Source organism: Aspergillus sydowii (genome assembly GCF_001890705.1).
Source record: "Aspergillus sydowii CBS 593.65 unplaced genomic scaffold ASPSYscaffold_2, whole genome shotgun sequence".
Lineage (NCBI taxonomy): Eukaryota > Fungi > Ascomycota > Eurotiomycetes > Eurotiales > Aspergillaceae > Aspergillus > Aspergillus sydowii.
In genome coordinates this window covers 1226588-1243103 of record NW_024467860.1, presented here as the reverse complement: position 1 = coordinate 1243103, position 16516 = coordinate 1226588, and the positions used below count along the sequence as shown (strand labels likewise).

At 49.5% G+C, this 16516-nt stretch overlaps 6 protein-coding genes across 6 annotated transcripts; 4 read left to right on the top strand and 2 right to left on the bottom strand.

The window, feature by feature from the left end:
* Nucleotides 1-431: 431 nt before the first annotated feature.
* Nucleotides 432-1613, top strand: ASPSYDRAFT_27800 (F1F0 ATP synthase subunit gamma; the record flags this gene model as incomplete). The annotated part of the gene is made up of 5 exons (XM_040844439.1): nt 432-487; nt 610-1184; nt 1240-1352; nt 1412-1467; nt 1523-1613. The coding sequence occupies 5 exons, from the start codon at nt 432-434 to the stop codon at nt 1611-1613; spliced, it is 891 nt and encodes a 296-aa protein (XP_040705954.1).
* Nucleotides 1614-2111: 498 nt separating this feature from the next.
* On the top strand, nt 2112-4380 carry ASPSYDRAFT_27799 (DnaJ domain protein; the record flags this gene model as incomplete). Its single annotated transcript, XM_040844438.1, has 4 exons — nt 2112-2267; nt 2350-3822; nt 4126-4132; nt 4238-4380. 4 exons carry the CDS (start codon nt 2112-2114, stop codon nt 4378-4380), a joined length of 1779 nt encoding a protein of 592 aa, XP_040705953.1.
* A 263-nt stretch (nt 4381-4643) lies between these two features.
* Nucleotides 4644-6188, bottom strand: ASPSYDRAFT_142844 (F-box protein; the record flags this gene model as incomplete). The annotated part of the gene is made up of 1 exon (XM_040841277.1): nt 4644-6188. The coding sequence occupies one exon, from the start codon at nt 6186-6188 to the stop codon at nt 4644-4646; it is 1545 nt and encodes a 514-aa protein (XP_040705952.1).
* Nucleotides 6189-6396: 208 nt separating this feature from the next.
* On the top strand, nt 6397-8456 carry ASPSYDRAFT_40754 (putative disulfide isomerase). Its single transcript, XM_040846143.1, has 3 exons — nt 6397-6700; nt 6760-6767; nt 6831-8456. Exons 1-3 carry the CDS (start codon nt 6548-6550, stop codon nt 8008-8010), a joined length of 1341 nt encoding a protein of 446 aa, XP_040705951.1. The 5' UTR covers nt 6397-6547; the 3' UTR covers nt 8011-8456.
* ASPSYDRAFT_40753 (ribosome biosynthesis protein KRE33) lies at nt 8364-11925 on the bottom strand. Its single transcript, XM_040846142.1, has 2 exons — nt 8562-11925; nt 8364-8463 (listed from the first exon to the last, which is right to left on the bottom strand). Exons 1-2 carry the CDS (start codon nt 11558-11560, stop codon nt 8442-8444), a joined length of 3021 nt encoding a protein of 1006 aa, XP_040705950.1. The 5' UTR covers nt 11561-11925; the 3' UTR covers nt 8364-8441.
* Nucleotides 11926-12505: 580 nt separating this feature from the next.
* ASPSYDRAFT_142918 (putative capsular associated protein) lies at nt 12506-15810 on the top strand (the record flags this gene model as incomplete). Its single annotated transcript, XM_040841284.1, has 7 exons — nt 12506-12549; nt 12606-12664; nt 12725-13035; nt 13111-13515; nt 13571-13714; nt 13763-14193; nt 14247-15810. The coding sequence occupies 7 exons, from the start codon at nt 12506-12508 to the stop codon at nt 15808-15810; spliced, it is 2958 nt and encodes a 985-aa protein (XP_040705949.1).
* Between the last annotated feature and the right edge of the window lie 706 nt (nt 15811-16516).

Sequence of the window (16516 nt, the reverse complement as noted above, 5' to 3'; positions counted from 1 at the left end):
GAGACACAAGTGAGGCCGAGGAGAGAAGAGGAGGAAAGGAAAGGAATGGAAGGCGAGGCTTCTTGTGCTGGGGCCTGAGGCGATCCGGGCTTCACCATGTTTCTCCGGACCGGTTCAGCCACTCCTGTTGCAGCGCACAATGTTTGCCTGATTATTCAGGTGGTAAGCATGCCTCCAACCGATTCGGAATTCGGGAGGAAGTCACGTGAATACATTATTGGTCTTCCCGCCCGCCCGTAACAGCTTCCCGCTTGGGACTAGTCTTCCGGGTGTCGGAAGAACAGAAACAGGAGTCGAATTCGTCCACTTCCCATCATCCACTGTTGACCACTTCCGCCGGCGATTGAACCCCGTGGTGATCCCCTTCGCGCCGTCTCCTCATCTCTATCACCGGTGATAAACCTCTCTCCGTTGTACGGTCCGACTTCACCATGCTTACCCGTGCTGTTCGTCCGGCCGTCAGGGCTGGTGCTATTGCGGTTACCCGGTAAGTCCTCTTCCGGCTCCCAGCCCGCCCACTGCGTCAACGACGTCTCTCTTCGAAACAACAGGAAGGAACCTGAATTGGATATGTGGGAGGTTTGGTGATGGTTACTGACTTTGTTGAAGCACTGCGCCCCCCAACGCCGCCAACTTCGCGACCCTCCGTGAAATCGAAGGCCGTCTGAAGTCCATCAAGAACATCAAGAAGATCACCAACACGATGAAGGTCATTGCCTCCACCCGTCTCACCCGCGCTCAGAAGGCCATGGACGACTCCCGTGCCTACGGTCAGACCTCTAACACCCTTTTCGAGCAAGCCGAGACCAAGGCCCTCGAGGATAAGAAGACCCTGCTTGTCGTCGCCAGCTCCGACAAGGGTCTTTGCGGTGGTATCCACTCCGGTCTCAGCAAGGCCACTCGCCGCGCTCTCCAGGAATACCCCAACTCCGACCTCGTCATTCTCGGTGAGAAGGCCAAGGCTCAGCTGTCTCGTACCAACCCAGACTCCATTGTCCTCAGCTTCGCCAACGTCTGCAAGGACATTCCCACCTTCGCTGATGCCCAGGCTGTTGCGGACCAGATCGCTCTGCTGCCCACCGACTATGCCAGCGTGAGAATTATTTACAACAAGTTCGTCAACGCGCAGAGTTACGAGCCTGAGACCGTCGAGGCCTACTCTGAGGAGGCTATCACCCAGTCTCGTTAGTTGTTTGCTTCCATTTCAGAAAGCCAATAAATGCTGACATTGCTCTCCAGCCAACTTCTCTGCTTACGAGGCTGACGAGGAAGCCCTCTCCAACCTCCGCGAGTACGCTCTCGCGAACAACTTGTTCTGGGCTATGGCTGAAGGTCACGCCTGTGAGATTTCGGTGAGTTTCATTCCTTGTTCAATGGCTTTAAGATTTGAACCATGCTAATTCAACAATAGGCCCGCCGTAACGCTATGGAGAACGCGTCGAAGAACGCTGGTGACATGATCGACAAGTGAGTACCAGCAAATAATTTTGGCATATCAAAGCATACTCTAACTTTTTTGCAGGTTCCAGATTCTGTACAACCGACAGCGTCAAGCCGCCATTACCGGTGAACTGGTTGAAATCATTACCGGTGCCGCCGCCAGCGCTGAATAGATGCTGTTACGATGTCTTTTGGGAGGGAGTCACCATATGTAGACTAACTCATACGTACCTAGATTCTCGCCAACCTGTAAAATCTATCTCTACATTTCGTTTGTACCATGACCTCTTCTGTCCTTGTCTCTATGGATAGCAGTGAACTGCGTCTTTCAAAAGCCGTTCTCTTCAGCATTGACCTTATATGCTAGGGATTTTGTGCCGTTTGTATTGCTGCAGCTCACTCACGTAGCATACTTAGTGTGAAGCACTGGTCTACTAAAGAGTTGAGTGCTTTTCATTCACCTCTTTTCTCGGCATCAGGGATTTTCCCCCCCAAAAGTCACAGTTTACTTTTTCTACTCTCATCTCACACTCTTCCCTTCCTTTCAAGTTTTTCGTCACTTATACCTCTGCGCTAGTACGCAAAACCTCAAACTTCACCCTCTGCTAGTCCAACTTCCTCTCAAAACAAACCTCACAACAGACTTATAAAGAACATACGCCCGTACAACAATGGCCGATTCTTACAAACGTCCGATGATGAATTGTTACGAGATATTGGAAAGCACGCCAAATGCGCCACTCAAGGACATCGAAAGTTCCTACAGAAAACTCGCTCTGAAGTTTCATCCTGACAAAGCAGGAGGCGATGATATCAAGTTCAAGCAGGTAAAACTTGGGAGACACCTCCTGTCTGGTTCGATTCCATATGTGGCTGACCAAGAAATAACGCGTTAAAAAACACAAACAGATCTGCGAAGCAATCGATATTCTCCGCGATCCAACCTCCCGCCGTGAACACGATGACGAGCTAAGTCGAAGAAACAGATACACCGGCGATGGGGAGCCCTCATCCGCTAATTCTGAACTCAAAGGATGGGCACCAAGTGGCATGTATTACCGATATAATTTTACCCCAAGAAACCGATACAGGTTCAGCTACCAAGAAAGCGTTCATATGAGCCCTTCCTCGACCCAGTCACAGGAAGAACTGGCTCGCTGGGAAAAGGTCCGAGAGAAAGAGGCGAAAAGGCGAGAGGCGGGTCGTCGGGCTGCTCAATTCTTTGCTGAACAGGCATTAAAAGAGGCACAGGACCGTCAGAGTCGTCGAAAGTTTACGGTTAACCCAGCAGCAGAAGGGTTGAGTAACGAATCAGTTCATAGTGGAGGGGATAATGATGAGATATCCAACGGCCCTGAACTAGTCTGGTGGGGTGGAGCAAAACCCAATGGGGATGATAGTGATGATGTGTTGGAACCTGAAGGCGATGGTGGCACTGGGAATGACTCTGCTGGTGAAGCTGAGGCTGACTCTGCGGCGAATGCCGAAGTAGAAATTGGACTTGGATCCGAATATGGGAACGAGTACGAGAATGGCAACAATACTACTTCTGGAGCAGAACCAGACCCTCATATTGATGCTCACGTTGACGCCGACCTGAAGGCTGATGTTCATTATCAGTCTAAAATGGAACCGGTGGTTGTCGAAATCAACACAGCCAACACAGAAGCCATTCTAGATAATACCAAGACCGGGAAGTTCGCGGCTACTGCAGAAGATACCATTCCCAACCCCGATACAGACCGTGACGTCGGTTCCCAAATCGACCAAGAAATGGATGCCGCGGCTGAAACCACTTTCGAGGATAACTCTCCTCTTGATATGGCGAAATTTCGGCGAAGCTTGGAAGAACACATGTCACTGCCTGCAAGATGGACGAGCGGCGCCTTGTCCCCTTTGAGTAGCGAGGCTCAATTCGACGAGGATGCGAATTCTACCGTAAATGCACACGACGACAGCGCTGAATCTATCTACTACGACTTCAGTGATGCAGCTCAATCCCAGTCAGACGATTTGGAGAGCGAAACATACCATGATATTCCCACTAACAGCGACAGCGAGACCATCTCAAACTCTTCCATTAACGATGAATTTCCTGTTCATTTACCTGATATTCCGGAGTTCAGCGCGGAGAGCGTTTACCCATACTTAGCCCCGTTCGTCCCATTCTTTACTGCGAAACTCGCCAACAAGAATAGCCAATACAATAGGCAGGACTTCCAGGCTGAACTCAGGGGCATGGTATTGGAAACTTACTGTGGATGGCTTGAGTCTCTCCGTGTCACTGTCCCAGGCGCAGAGGAGCGAAGAGTTTCCTCTGTCCCGCAGGACTGCCGCCATCTTGGCTACTGGAAGAAGGAACTCGGACATGAAGAATGCGAGGTATGTAATATTTGGAGGCCAATATATATGCTCGTGTGTTCGGATTGTGGCATCAAGAAGTGCGTGAGATGCAAATTCGAGGAAGGCAAGTGATCTGAATCTGAATGGTATACCAGACTATTAGATCACGGGCTGTTTTTGTTTCACCTTCACTGATTGCCAATGTTGGAGTATATCAATTCCGCCTTCCTTTATGATGGACTACCTAAGTCCCTGTTTGTAGCTTTTGCGTTGTTGGCGGAAGAATTTGGGCTTGAGCTAAGAGAAACAGTGGAACTTATATGACGCGGACTATTCATTTAGTATCTAGGTATTTTATGAAATATTCAATACGATTCCTTGATACTTTGTTCTTTCTCTTTCAGCAGGCTGTTCCGCATGTTTTGCTCTTCGCATGTCTGGCCTACATATCTAGACCCTGATCTAACACAAACAACTCAATACCAACCCAAGCGCAAGCCTTACAAGACACCCAGGAGGAAAGCGGCCGGCCACACGTTTAGTCTCACCGAACCATCAACCCGTCCGCGTTCGCGCGAGATTTCCAACTGGCAATAGAAGTCTGCGACACCTCTCGAGCGTGGGTTGTTTAAAGCCCGAAACAAAGGAATATGCGCGATAGCAGATATCTTCAGGGATGTCGGGTAGAGTTGACCAACGGATAAAACTGTTTATCCAGTCGAAGGATTGACTGGCAGTATTAAGCTGGATTGGTCAGAAACCAAGAATTTGTTCGAGGCGAACATAACTCGACTTTTGCTCAGGAATGTCACCGGTATTTCCACAAAAGGATTTACGACCCTTTCAGGTACACATGGGTTTTATCTGTCGAATCGGTAAATAACTAGTTCACGATTCCCGTTCTCACCAAGCAGGTACCGTTCGGTTCCACAAATTCTCCCCTTGCCTGTGAGCTCGAAGATATCGGCGTGCTTCAAAGTGATAGCAGATGATGGGGTTATGATGCTCAGGGAAGCTTTCAAGTCGAATGGCCATGTTGCTTGCGATAAATGAAGACAGTAGCCAACTTGGGCTTTCTCGTCCACGGATTCCGAAATTATGGTATACCATGGCTCATCACACACCGCGAGACTAAGTGGATTTGCTTGTAAACTGCTATTCCCCCGGTAAGGAGGCAGTATGATATCGAGGTTTTGTCTCCAGCATGGGCCGTGGCCAATGACTGGGATGCAGGTTACCTGAACTTGTGATGTCCATTCAGCAGGTCCAACAAATCGGTCGACGGGGCCTGTGCATAGATTTTCAAATATCTCTATTGCTTGGTTGTCTTCGGTGATGTTCAACCATTGTATACCTGGAAGGCCTCGTTGTCTGACAGAGTAAAATTCTAGCTCATGGAAGCCGAACCTTGAGACAATGTGCGGGCCCAAATCCTCTGCTTCTCTCCACAGGCGTCCTGTTGGGTCCAAAGAAGGTCTGTATGTGGACGGTTTAGAGATGTCCCATATTAATAAAGATTCTATAGGAGCATCCTCATCTGCAGTGTATAGACTGCGATTAGGTTGCCAGAAATATATGGCATAATGGGTTTGGCTATGGGTTGAGTAAAAGCGGTCTCTTTCGCTGAGAGGATGGCCAAGAAACATGATCTTCCACTCATTGCGGAAGGTTATGCTCCAGCCGTTGGATGTCTTGGTCACGTCGAATGAAGAAGCAAAGTGACGGTGAACACCATCACTGTCGTTCAGCCAATGGAAGGCTTTCGGCTCAGCCCATTCCACAATGAGGACTCGGCGCTGCAGCCGAGTTCTCCGGATTACCTTGCCTGTAATGATGAATGGCACCATGAACTTCCTGTCGCTGTCAAGGTCCATGAGAACTAAACACGTATGGTCTGCACTTGGGTATACCAGCAACCCATCATCATACGACCAGAAGGGCTCTGAAAAGGGCAAATCCACCCGCTGCATAAGATGACTGGCGTGAATGTCCCATGGTTGCACCTGGAACCATTCTCTTTCACCAGAAATACCGAACTCTTCACATAGCTTGTGCCTTTGGATTGATTTTGGCTTTCCGCGGCCGAGGTGTTCATACCTCGACGCAATTCGGTCGAACAATGAGCGCCAGTAGTTGCTATTATTTATTTCCGCTAAGAGTTCATAGTCGTGGCTGGCGTAAAGCTCTCTGACCTCAGTAGCCAGTGGGAAAAGCTTTTTTAACAGCGGTATCAGATTGGCCGGATGTCCAAAGGCTTCATTCCACAGCCGAGAGACGCGCCGACAGCGAATTATATCACTTCCCCCGAGAAAGCCTAAGACCATCCAAAACAGTTCGCGTGGCAATAAGGGCAAATCCAAGGACTGTGAATCCCAGGACTGTGGCGTGTCCAAACCTCCTGCCATGGTGGGTGTAGGGATGGTGCAATTCATAGATTACTTCATAATAGCTGGAGCAAGACAACAATTCAGTGCTCACAACCATCCAAAGCTGTGAACATCAAGACAAGCGGCAAAAAGGCGATATATAGGTATGCCCACCATGTTGTGAAGTCGACAGCGATCGACTGCGGAGGCGGAATTGAGCACCGTGGAGTGCGTCACATGCCAAGAGCTTCAGGACACCTTGCTTTTATCTTCTTCAACCCTGCCAGCTACAGCTTAAATACAGCTCTTATTTTCGCTGACATGCTTCTTGCATGATCTTTGATCTCTTCATCCAGACCATACAGTTATCCAGAAACTGATTGTACACTAACTCCATCATGGTGCAGCTAAGCTCTGCGCTTTGCCTCGCCGCATCGCTTTTGGCAGCGCTGCCAGTCAACGCAGATGGACTTTATACTAAGAAATCTCCGGTTTTGCAGCTCAATCAGAAAAGTTACAAACAACTGATTGCTAACTCAAACTACTCCTCCGTATGTGATACCCCTTCACAAACCCCGATTCCTCAGAACAGAGCTAACCTTTATACCAGATAGTAGAGTAAGCTTCCAAGTCCCACGTGCGTTTCTACAAGCGGTTCCTAAGCAATCTAAACCTTTGCAGGTTCTACGCCCCATGGTGCGGTCACTGCCAGAACTTGAAGCCTGCCTACGAGAAAGCGGCGAAGAACTTGGACGGACTGGCTAAGGTTGCGGCCGTTAACTGCGACGAAGACGAGAACAAACCGTTCTGCGGACAGATGGGCGTACAGGGATTCCCAACACTGAAGATCGTGACGCCTTCCAAGAAGCCCGGAAAACCAATTGTGGAAGACTACCAGGGCCCTAGGACCGCCAAAGGAATTGCCGACGCGGTAGTAGAGAAAATGCCGAACAATGTGAAGAGACTCACAGATAAGAACCTTGATGAGTGGCTCTCAGAGGAAGAAGCGTCACCGAAGGCTCTTCTCTTTACTGAAAAGGGCACAACGAGCGCTTTGATCCGCGCCCTCGCGATCGACTTTTTGGGTAGCGTTAAAGTAGCCCAGATCCGCAGCAAGGAATCGGCTGCGGTTGAGAAATTTGGCGTTACCGAGTTTCCAAGCTTGGTTCTACTTCCTGGAGACGGGAAAGAGCACACAATCTATGATGGCGAACTCAAGAAGGGCCCGATGGTCGAGTTCCTTAGCCAAGTAGCATCTCCCAACCCAGATCCGGCACCTGCTTCCGAAAAGGCGAAGAGCAAGTCATCCAAATCAAGCGAGTCCGAAAAGAAAGCGACCGAGTCTGAAGAATCCGCTGCGGAGTCTAAGCCCTCAGCCCCAGCTCAGGCACCCCCTCAAGCGCCCGCTATCCCTACCTTTGAAACTCCCGAGGCTCTGGAAACCGCTTGTCTCGCACCCAAATCTGGCACTTGCGTTCTTGTCCTAGTTCCAGAGCCTGCTGAATCAGACTCGGAGTCTGCTGGTCCTGCCAAAGAAGCACTTGAGACTCTCGCACAGGTTGCGCATAAGCGCACTGTCCCCACGTATAATATCCCTGCGTCGAATGCCGGGGCGAAGATTCTCAAAACTAGCCTTGGCCTATCCGAGGATGCGCAGTCCGTCGAGATTATTGCGGTAAACGCACGGAGGGGTTGGTGGAGACACTATGATCCCTCGGAGAGTGCAGACTTTGGTGTACACCGGGTAGAGGCATGGGTTGACGCTATTCGTATGGGCGAAGGTTCTAAGAACAAGCTCCCGGAGGGTATTGTGGTTACCAAAGACCAAGCAGAGAAGAAAGACGACCATGATGAACTGTAAACGTGGTAAGAAGCCACCGTGAGGAGAAATCAAACCAAAAGAAAATAAAACACAATTGTATTAGCTAGCTGGAATTGAAGTCTTATTCCTAGTTTCAAAGATCTTGCACACGTAACTTCTATTTGAACTTTTGGATATACCCGGGCAATTAACCTATATACAAAAACTATGCTTGTGCAAAAAGAAAACACCATGGTCTCATGCATTAGAAAAGGTGATACACAGATCAATTTAACTAAGACCTCTTCTTCTTCTTTCCTTCGGTTCCCTTCTGAATGACCTTCTGCCGTTTGGACTCAACTTCCTGGTCGTAGAGCTCACGCGCCGTTTCGCCCTTCTTGCGTTTGCTTTGCTTCGAGGACTTCACGCTGACGGTTGCGGCGCCGCCAGCACGGATCTGCTTCTCTGCTTCTTCCCAGCCGGATTCTCCATTATTTATCTCGTATCTGGAGGCTGTAAATCAGTTATTGTTCGCTCATTAGAGGGGTTGTTTTTACGGGAAAGAGGAAGGTGTATTTGGTGTGAATAGGGAACGTAGGGTATGGACTCACTTGTCGAGAGGTAGGGCGTCAATCAGAGCGCGCTGTTTCTCACGCATCTCGGCATTGACCTCTTCACCACCTTCACGGAGCTCATCGTCGAGATTTGTCTCGAGCGGCTTGAAGCGCTCATCAAGGACTTCGTCGTGTGCATTGGGACCGGCCTCAGTAGTGGGTACTTTGTCCGCCGGAAGAGTATCTGCGACAGCGTTCTCCTGGAGGGAACGGAAGTGGGTGGACATCTTGCGCACAATTTTGAGGAACATGGCGAGAAGTTGAGAGGACGGAAGAGTTAATTCCTTTTCCAACTCGTCCACGGACTTGCGCTGCAGACCGATGGCGAGGATAATAGACTGCTGAATGCCGGAGAGGCTGACGCTGCCGTTTAGACGGCCAGAGAAGTACCAGGTTGCAATGGTGGGGATCATGTCTAGAATAACATGGTAGTCAAGGAGGTTGTTTGCGTAGCTGTCTAGTCGTTTAAGGTCGAAAGGAGAGAAGGCGGCGTCGAGGTCGGATTTCTTGAGAGGTGGTGGTGCTAGGGAGGGATCGAGTTTGGCGCCTGCGGTCGCGGACTCACCGATGCTAAGTGAGAGGACAGATGCGAAGTTTCGGAATTGGTATGAGAGGAGAGAGACGAAGCGTCGGTGGAAGTCACGGGCGAAGGCCCCCAACCAGCTGGCGTCATTGGAGCCGGTACTTAGGGTTCGGAGCATCACGCACGAGTGTTCACCAGTGAGTTCGTTTGAGGTTTGGCGGAGATATACAGGTGCAAATGAAGCTCGCTTCCAAAACTTGTGGAGAGATGGTGTCAGGCCATAGCTGACACCAAGGTAGTCCAGATCGTCAGGCCGACGTTCCGACAACTTGCCAAAAAGCGGTGGCATGGAACGGATATCGCGAACTTGAATATTGTCGTCGAGGAGGTTGGAGTTGGTGAGCTCTTCGTCAGTGACTCTGACCATCTCCTCCTGCGACTCCGCTACGCTCTCCGACAAGTCGGTGAATTTACCCTCAAAGAAATCCACCAACAGTTCCAGAGCGCGAGATCCGTAACCCATGCTCAGATACTCGGGATTCGTGGCGATGCGGACAACTCTAGCACCGGAAAGACCAGCAAAGTCTTCATCCTGAAATTGTTGGCTGACAAGCCAGGGAATCAAATCTCCGCCAGCGCGTTGTCCACGGCTCAAGCTGTTGAGAACACTCTGTCGGCTGATTCGACCTTCCAGGGCAACCTGAATGACACACAAGGGCTCCGGCAATTTAGCGGCGTCCTCGTCAATTGGTGGTACAAGAACGAACAACTGGTGCGCTGGTGCATCACTCATCAATTGCAAATCATTGGGCGTGTTCTTATAGTGACTGGCAACATAAAGAGCCATCATCTGCTGTAGGAACTTTTCGGAGACAGGGTGGAAAGAAAACAAGGTGTCACGGTTAACCTGAAGCAGCTGACACTGAGAGGGATGCGGACAGCCTTGGGTATTCATACGAGACTTCGGTAATGTCGCATCAAGGCACAGAACCTTGTTCAACCACTTCTCTACAGAGTCACCAGGCGCATATCTGATCGGCTCGGACAGAGTAATCTCTCGCAGAGATCGCCCACCCAAACCTTTATCAGAGTTCTTCTCGATTTTTCCAGTTTCTCGAGAAGCAACATCGGTATCATCTTGACCCGCGATCTTTACGCCACCTCTTGACTGTTCGCGGAGCTGTTGAATAAGTTTCAACGAGAGTGACCTGCCGGTTCCCTCGTATCCGTTTATTGTTGACGCCATAAAAACAAGGTATGGTCCCATCAGTTTCCGGACGAGTGGAAGAGGGATTGCGGCAGCCTCATCAATGACCAAAAGTTCTGCTTGCCCAAGAACGTGGGCATCCTGGGGTTGAATGTATTGAATGGTTTGACGGTGTTGGCGGTGGATGTTTACTCTCACGATAGCCTTGTTGAAATCAGGGTTGGTAGACTGAAGAATGGTGTAATCAGCGTGATCGGCGTATCCGAGAGCGTCGAATCCCTTGAATACAAATTCGAACAGTGTTTTCAAGTTCTCGGGGCTCGGCGAAGTAATGAACACATTACTGTAGCCGTAAGCGATGGCTGCCGCGATAGCGACACCAAGAGCAGCGGATTTACCACGACCTCTGGCGGCAGTCAGTGTGACGGTGCTTCGAAGCGTCTTTTCGGCAATAGCATCCACAAAAGTGAGGAGTGCCTTCGCCTGGTCAACTGTTCTGGCGAGGTTGACCAACGATCCAACGGGTTGAGACTCTGCAAGGTCGTCTTTGATCTTTTCCAGTTCCTTCTTCGTTCCTTTGCTGTTATCACCGGCGTCCTCAGGTGGGGGGAGTGGTTTCACGTTCTTTCCGCCGGAAATAGGTAAAACGTTCATCTCGTCATCGATAACCAGGCAGGAATCGCAACTACCAAGAGAAAGGATGAAACGCTCGTTGAATCGTGCGACCACGTCATCGTGCGCCTCAGTCCTATATCTGGAGTGGATGTCCATCGACAATGTATAAAGCTGCTTTAAGCTGTTCATGCTCTTGAGGAGCATGATTACCGTACCGCCACCTTCGACAGTCTCGATAGTTCGTGCGAGGAGATTCGGCGTAATAGCTTCAAAGTCTTGGAGGATACACATTCCATAGGTGTTTCCCAGAATCTTTTCCGTTTCCTTGTAGTATACATAGCGGATTTGGTTGAGGGTGACGAACAGTTCGAAAGGATCTTCATCGTTCGCTTCTCGGATTCCACGTTTCACCTCCCTCTTGATCTTCGCCTCGCGCTTCTTTCTATGACTCGTGAACCCTAGCAGATCCTTCTTGTATGCCCATAGAACGGATTTGTTTTGCTTAACATCGAATTGCGATCTGATATGGTAAAGGTTGACGATAATGTCTTTGGCGCGGTCACCCACAATGACAAAGAAGTTGCGCTTTTTCTCCTGGATACCATTTTGGATAAGCGCCGGAATGCGCGAGTCAATCGCCTTGCGAGGCATTTTCTCACGCCGCAAATGGATCTCTCAGGCTTGAAAGATACTGCGTCGAGGAAGTTTCTGCTCCGGCAGAAGAGAAAAAAGTTGCTGGCGGTGTTGAATTTGCCAGGATTTACCGCCCGGTGGTCGACACCGCCTGGTCAGATCCACGTGACATTTGGTTTGGGATCACATGATCATCTTTTGACTGAGGAACTGGTACTGTAACACCGTGCCTTTTTTCGACGGCCAAGTGGCTTCGCTGACAACTGACTAGTTGTCGTCAGCCGAGTCTCTCGCTTAACGGGGGACAGGCCAGTTCCCCGGTTCAGCATCATGGACTGGTTAAGTCTAGGTAGTGCCTTTGTATCCGTCGCAAACTGGCAGTGCGTCTATTTCCTGAGGAACTGCAGAATTACTCGACTGTGGCACTCACCATCAAATAATTGATAGCTCATCCAATGCAGACCCATTGTTTTACTTCCATTGGCAATTGTAGCCCCGTCGTGACGTGCAGATTGAATAAAGCCACTGGCGTCGAATAAAGATGTTTAGGCCGTTATGTTAGTGGCCAACAAGGCTGCTAGCGCTCGCTAGCCGGTGATCATCCTGTCAATCGTTGGCCCCGGTCCACACCCAAACATACTTCCAAGTTCCATCTCGTTGACGCAATCCTTGTGATTCTGCGCCGACAGAAACTTGGAACCCGTAAATAGAAGAGTAGTAGTATCATTCTTTGCCTTGGTTCTGGACTCTCAATGTAATCCAACCTATGCCGCCCCCTTGTGTGCAGTCTCCACCGGACCCTTTCCAATTCCGGGGATCTTAGCTCCTTCACGTCGCGAGCTTGCCCTCCGCCAAAAATTCACACCTCCCACATTCCACGCGCCAGCGTCAATGCGGATTTCAGCTGGTAGATAGTGTCTCAATAATGGAATTCCTCCGTTGAAAGCCCGGAATTGCACCAAAATGATCCGTCTATCCGTTGAAAACGGCCTTCGAGCTTTACTGGGGTCAGTGCCCACGGAGTATCTCTTGCCCTTCTAAACCACGAGCTCACACCCTACAGGGCTTTCCTATTAAGCTGTACATTCCTCACTACTTCCTATAGCACCACATTTGCTTTTGGTAATTGCACTCGTGATGCGTCACCGCGTTTGATGGCCAATGTGCTAACTCGTTGTATAGACCACCCCCTTCAAACAGCCACCCTGGTCTGCTTTCTTTCTGGGATCTCTCTTTTGATTCTGAACAGATTCGTCCACCGAATACCGGCAATATCCCGTCCTGACAAATATTCCACCATTCCACTGACCGAGCTTGACGACTCGACGGTTGAAGTACTCTCGCCTGTTAGTAACGATGACGATTCTGCAAAGGACAAACGGACATGGAAGTGGTGGTTAGGGATTGGCCTTGTCACAGGAATCGGTTGTGCTCGACTTTCACTTTATCGCAATATTACCGAGAACGTCGAATGCGCGCCCCCTGGATATGCTGTAAGTTCCTCAGCTGGAGGAATAAAATTGTCCTTAAATTTGAAGACACGGAAAATGACAATTTATTCACTATAGTACTTGATTCCGCTATATATCGCAGTTTATGACTTCTGCCGCAACCAACGAGCCTCTAAAGGCCGCGCGCGACCAGACCACTTTCCAAATACCCTGCTTCGCATACCACTCACAATAGCTAGTCGTGTTCGTTTTCTCGTCCTCCAAAGCCGCCTACGATACGTCATAACTGCTGCCCTTTTAGCAGCGAGCGGTCTTCTAGTCTCATCGTTCGATCATGGTCGAGAGTCCACATTTATCTGTCCTATAATTTCGGGAGAACACGCGCGACAACGGATGCTCAAGATAATTAGCCTCGTCCTTGATACACTGGTTTTGATAGGCGCAGCCGAGCTTTCTGGTGAAGGAGCCTGTCGAGATGGGAGGAGGAAGCAGACCTTACTAGCCTGGGGGTGTGGTCTTGTCGTGGGTTATACCCAAACCACACACTTACGGATACGTCTAACGTAGTTTTCCACAGGGCGTTGCTTTCTTTTGGGGGGCCTGGACGATCCATTCAAATCGTACTGCCGGACCTGGCACATTTGTCACCTCGCTTTACCTCGGAAGTGCATCCAGTCAAGTTGCATTGATTACAGTCATAATAGTGTCTGCATCTCAGCTGGTAGGCTTTCATTTCCGAATACCTTTGCAGCCAGACTGACGCAGACAGTTCCCGCATTATGGTGCGGTCGGACTTTGCATATTGGCAGGATTTATAGTGAATTACTTGGAACTAATATCGGCAGTGTTCAATGGGCAAGAGTCGTTCCCTCAAATACCCGCGTCTCAAGCCCTTCCAGCACTTTCCTTCATTTGCCTTGGAGGATTAATATTTTTGCTCTCGAGGATAGCATCTGATGACGAACCACTATTCTTACATCGTCTCAACCTAGTTTCACGATTGGTATTCTTTATCATGTTCGGTACTGGGCTATTTTTTATCTCCAAACGATCGAATGTGGTCCACACACATCCGATAGAGTCGCTCATACACGAAGCCGGAAAGAAACATGACATGTGGCTGAAGTCAGCCAAGGGGAGCAGTAATTTGGCAGAAGCTGTTCAGCAATACCGGACAAAATATAATCAGTACCCACCGCCGTGAGTTCCGTCTTTAGTTAGCAATGCGGGATCGAAATCTAATGGTCTGGTAGGGGTTTTGATAAGTGGTACGACTATGCCGTAAGCAGGTCTTCGGTTACGATTGACGAATTTGATGATATATACGCGAACCTTTTGCCGTTTCGGGCCTTAGAACCCGGAGAGATTCGAACCATGACTCAAAAGTTAGCGACAAACCCTTTTAATGGAATCGGCGCTTTGAGTATCCGCAATGGCACCGTCAGGGTACAAGAAGGTATTCGGCCAACACATGCCTGGATGGTTCAAAGTGCGGGCAAAATAATTGAAAAGTTTTCTGAGTACCTCCCCGACATGGATTTGGCTTTCAACTTGGACGATGAGCCCCGTGTTATAGCACCATGGGAGAAGGTGGAAGACCTTCGGAAACGGGCAAGGATGCAGCAGTTGCCTCCCGACGATAACATTTCGAACGAGTGGTCTGTGGAACGGAATGCAACTTGGGGCCCTATAGAACCGGCTGACCAAACCCCGGAGGCTATGTTTCTCGATCGTTCACTCCACAGAGCATTTGATCCTTATATCGCACCAGCTTGCCCGCCTGGGTCGAAGGCACGGTCACGGCGAATTTGGGACAAACGACACTTATGCATGGAATGCATTCGCCCGCATTCGAAAGGCCAATTTCCGACAGGCTGGGATATCGCATCCGATATCTGTCACCAGCCTGATCTTGCTACGCTGCATGGTCTTCTCACTTCTCCCGCCTCGTTCAAAATCACGCAGGAATTGGTGCCTGTTTTCAGTCAGAGTTCCACATCGGGTTTCAACGACATCATATTTCCAAGTCCTTGGAACTACGTTGATAAAATAACTTACACGCCTTCCGATGAGCATCCAGATCATCAATATACGGATAAGAAGAACACTCTCTTCTGGATTGGAAGTACATCAGAAGGCGTAAGCCACGAGGGGAGATGGAAAGGAATGCCGCGACAGCGCCTCGCGCATGTAGTCAATAATAACACATATAACCACGTCTCAGTTCTTCTCCCTGCAGATGAACCAAAGACATACGCCTACCAGGTCTTTGACGGCCGTGCACCTACACAGGTCCTCGGTTTAAACACGTCCGTCAGCATCACGGATCCGGTAGTTCGGTGCCAGGACAAAGACTGCGCCGACCAAACGGACGAACTACATACAGGCGGCCGAGTCGACTTCCAAGATCATTGGCAATATCGCTATCTCTTTGACTCTGACGGTGCCGGCTTCAGCGGCCGCTTCCTTCCCTTCTTGCAGAGCCGTAGCCTGCCCTTCAAAACAGGCTTATTCAGACAATGGTTTGATTCCCGGATTACGCCGTGGCTACACTACGTCCCGATCGACATCCGTCTTCACGGATTATGGAGCACAATGGCCTATTTTGCTGGCGTGGATGCCACGGTTGACGGACAGAAGATCGAGATGGAACGCCATGACACTCAAGGTGTATTGATTGCCGAGGAAGGCCGTAAATGGGCTGAAAAGGCTCTGCGAAAGGAAGACATGGAGATATATTTCTTCAGGCTTCTTCTAGAATGGGGGAGACTGACTGATGATCGGCGGGATCTACTGGGATTCAAGCTCCCCCCTTGATCCTTCTTTAAAAGTTATGATGAATTGGGCCTCTTGCCGCCCAAGTATGATTGATTCATACTTTCTCTTCTTTGGTGAAAATGTACCACCAGCCTTTGGCGTACAGTCTTCCTATAATTTTTAATCTCAACAAATCAAAGACTGGATATATCCGATTTATCTTAAGCTCACTTAGGCCACTTTCAGATGGGGTTGGCTCCGGTGAGTCGTGGGAAGTAGGCCCGATTCTACCACGCATATCAGACGAGACACCAAAACTTCTACATCATCTATCAATCTACCTAGTATATAGATCGCCCGCACCAACCAACAAAGAGAAAAGCTAAGGCGAACTTCCGAGGTTGCCGCTTTGTGGAACGAGACCGGATGTCCTGGGACTGGAGATGTGGGTAACATCAGAATGCTCCTATTGGTCCGGGGCCTTATGAAATTAGGGTTTCCTGCCTGTGCCCCAGGAATATAAGACTCAATTGAACGTGCTATATCCTGCTTGTAGTGGACAATTTGGAAGACAATCACTAGAAATTTGCTAACTTGAGACCTTTTCCAAAGGTGTAGTGGAATTTGATGTCTGTGCTTTGTAATAAGATGCGGAAAAACGAGCATGAATGGCCGATTATTGCTGAGGTGCTGTAATAGGTCCATGAGCGTGTATCAGAAGAACCAGGGGTTTTCATTCCCCTTTCTGTTTTCGGATAGACATGAT

Coding starts and splice junctions, on each gene's coding strand:
- ASPSYDRAFT_40754 (XM_040846143.1), top strand. CDS start 6,548: ATGGTGCAGCTAAGCTCTGCGCTTTGCCTCGCCGCATCGCTTTTGGCA.
- ASPSYDRAFT_40753 (XM_040846142.1), bottom strand. CDS start 11,560: ATGCCTCGCAAGGCGATTGACTCGCGCATTCCGGCGCTTATCCAAAAT. Junction 8,464..8,561: donor GACGCCCTACCTCTCGACAA/GTGAGTCCATAC, acceptor ACTGATTTACAG/CCTCCAGATACGAGATAAAT.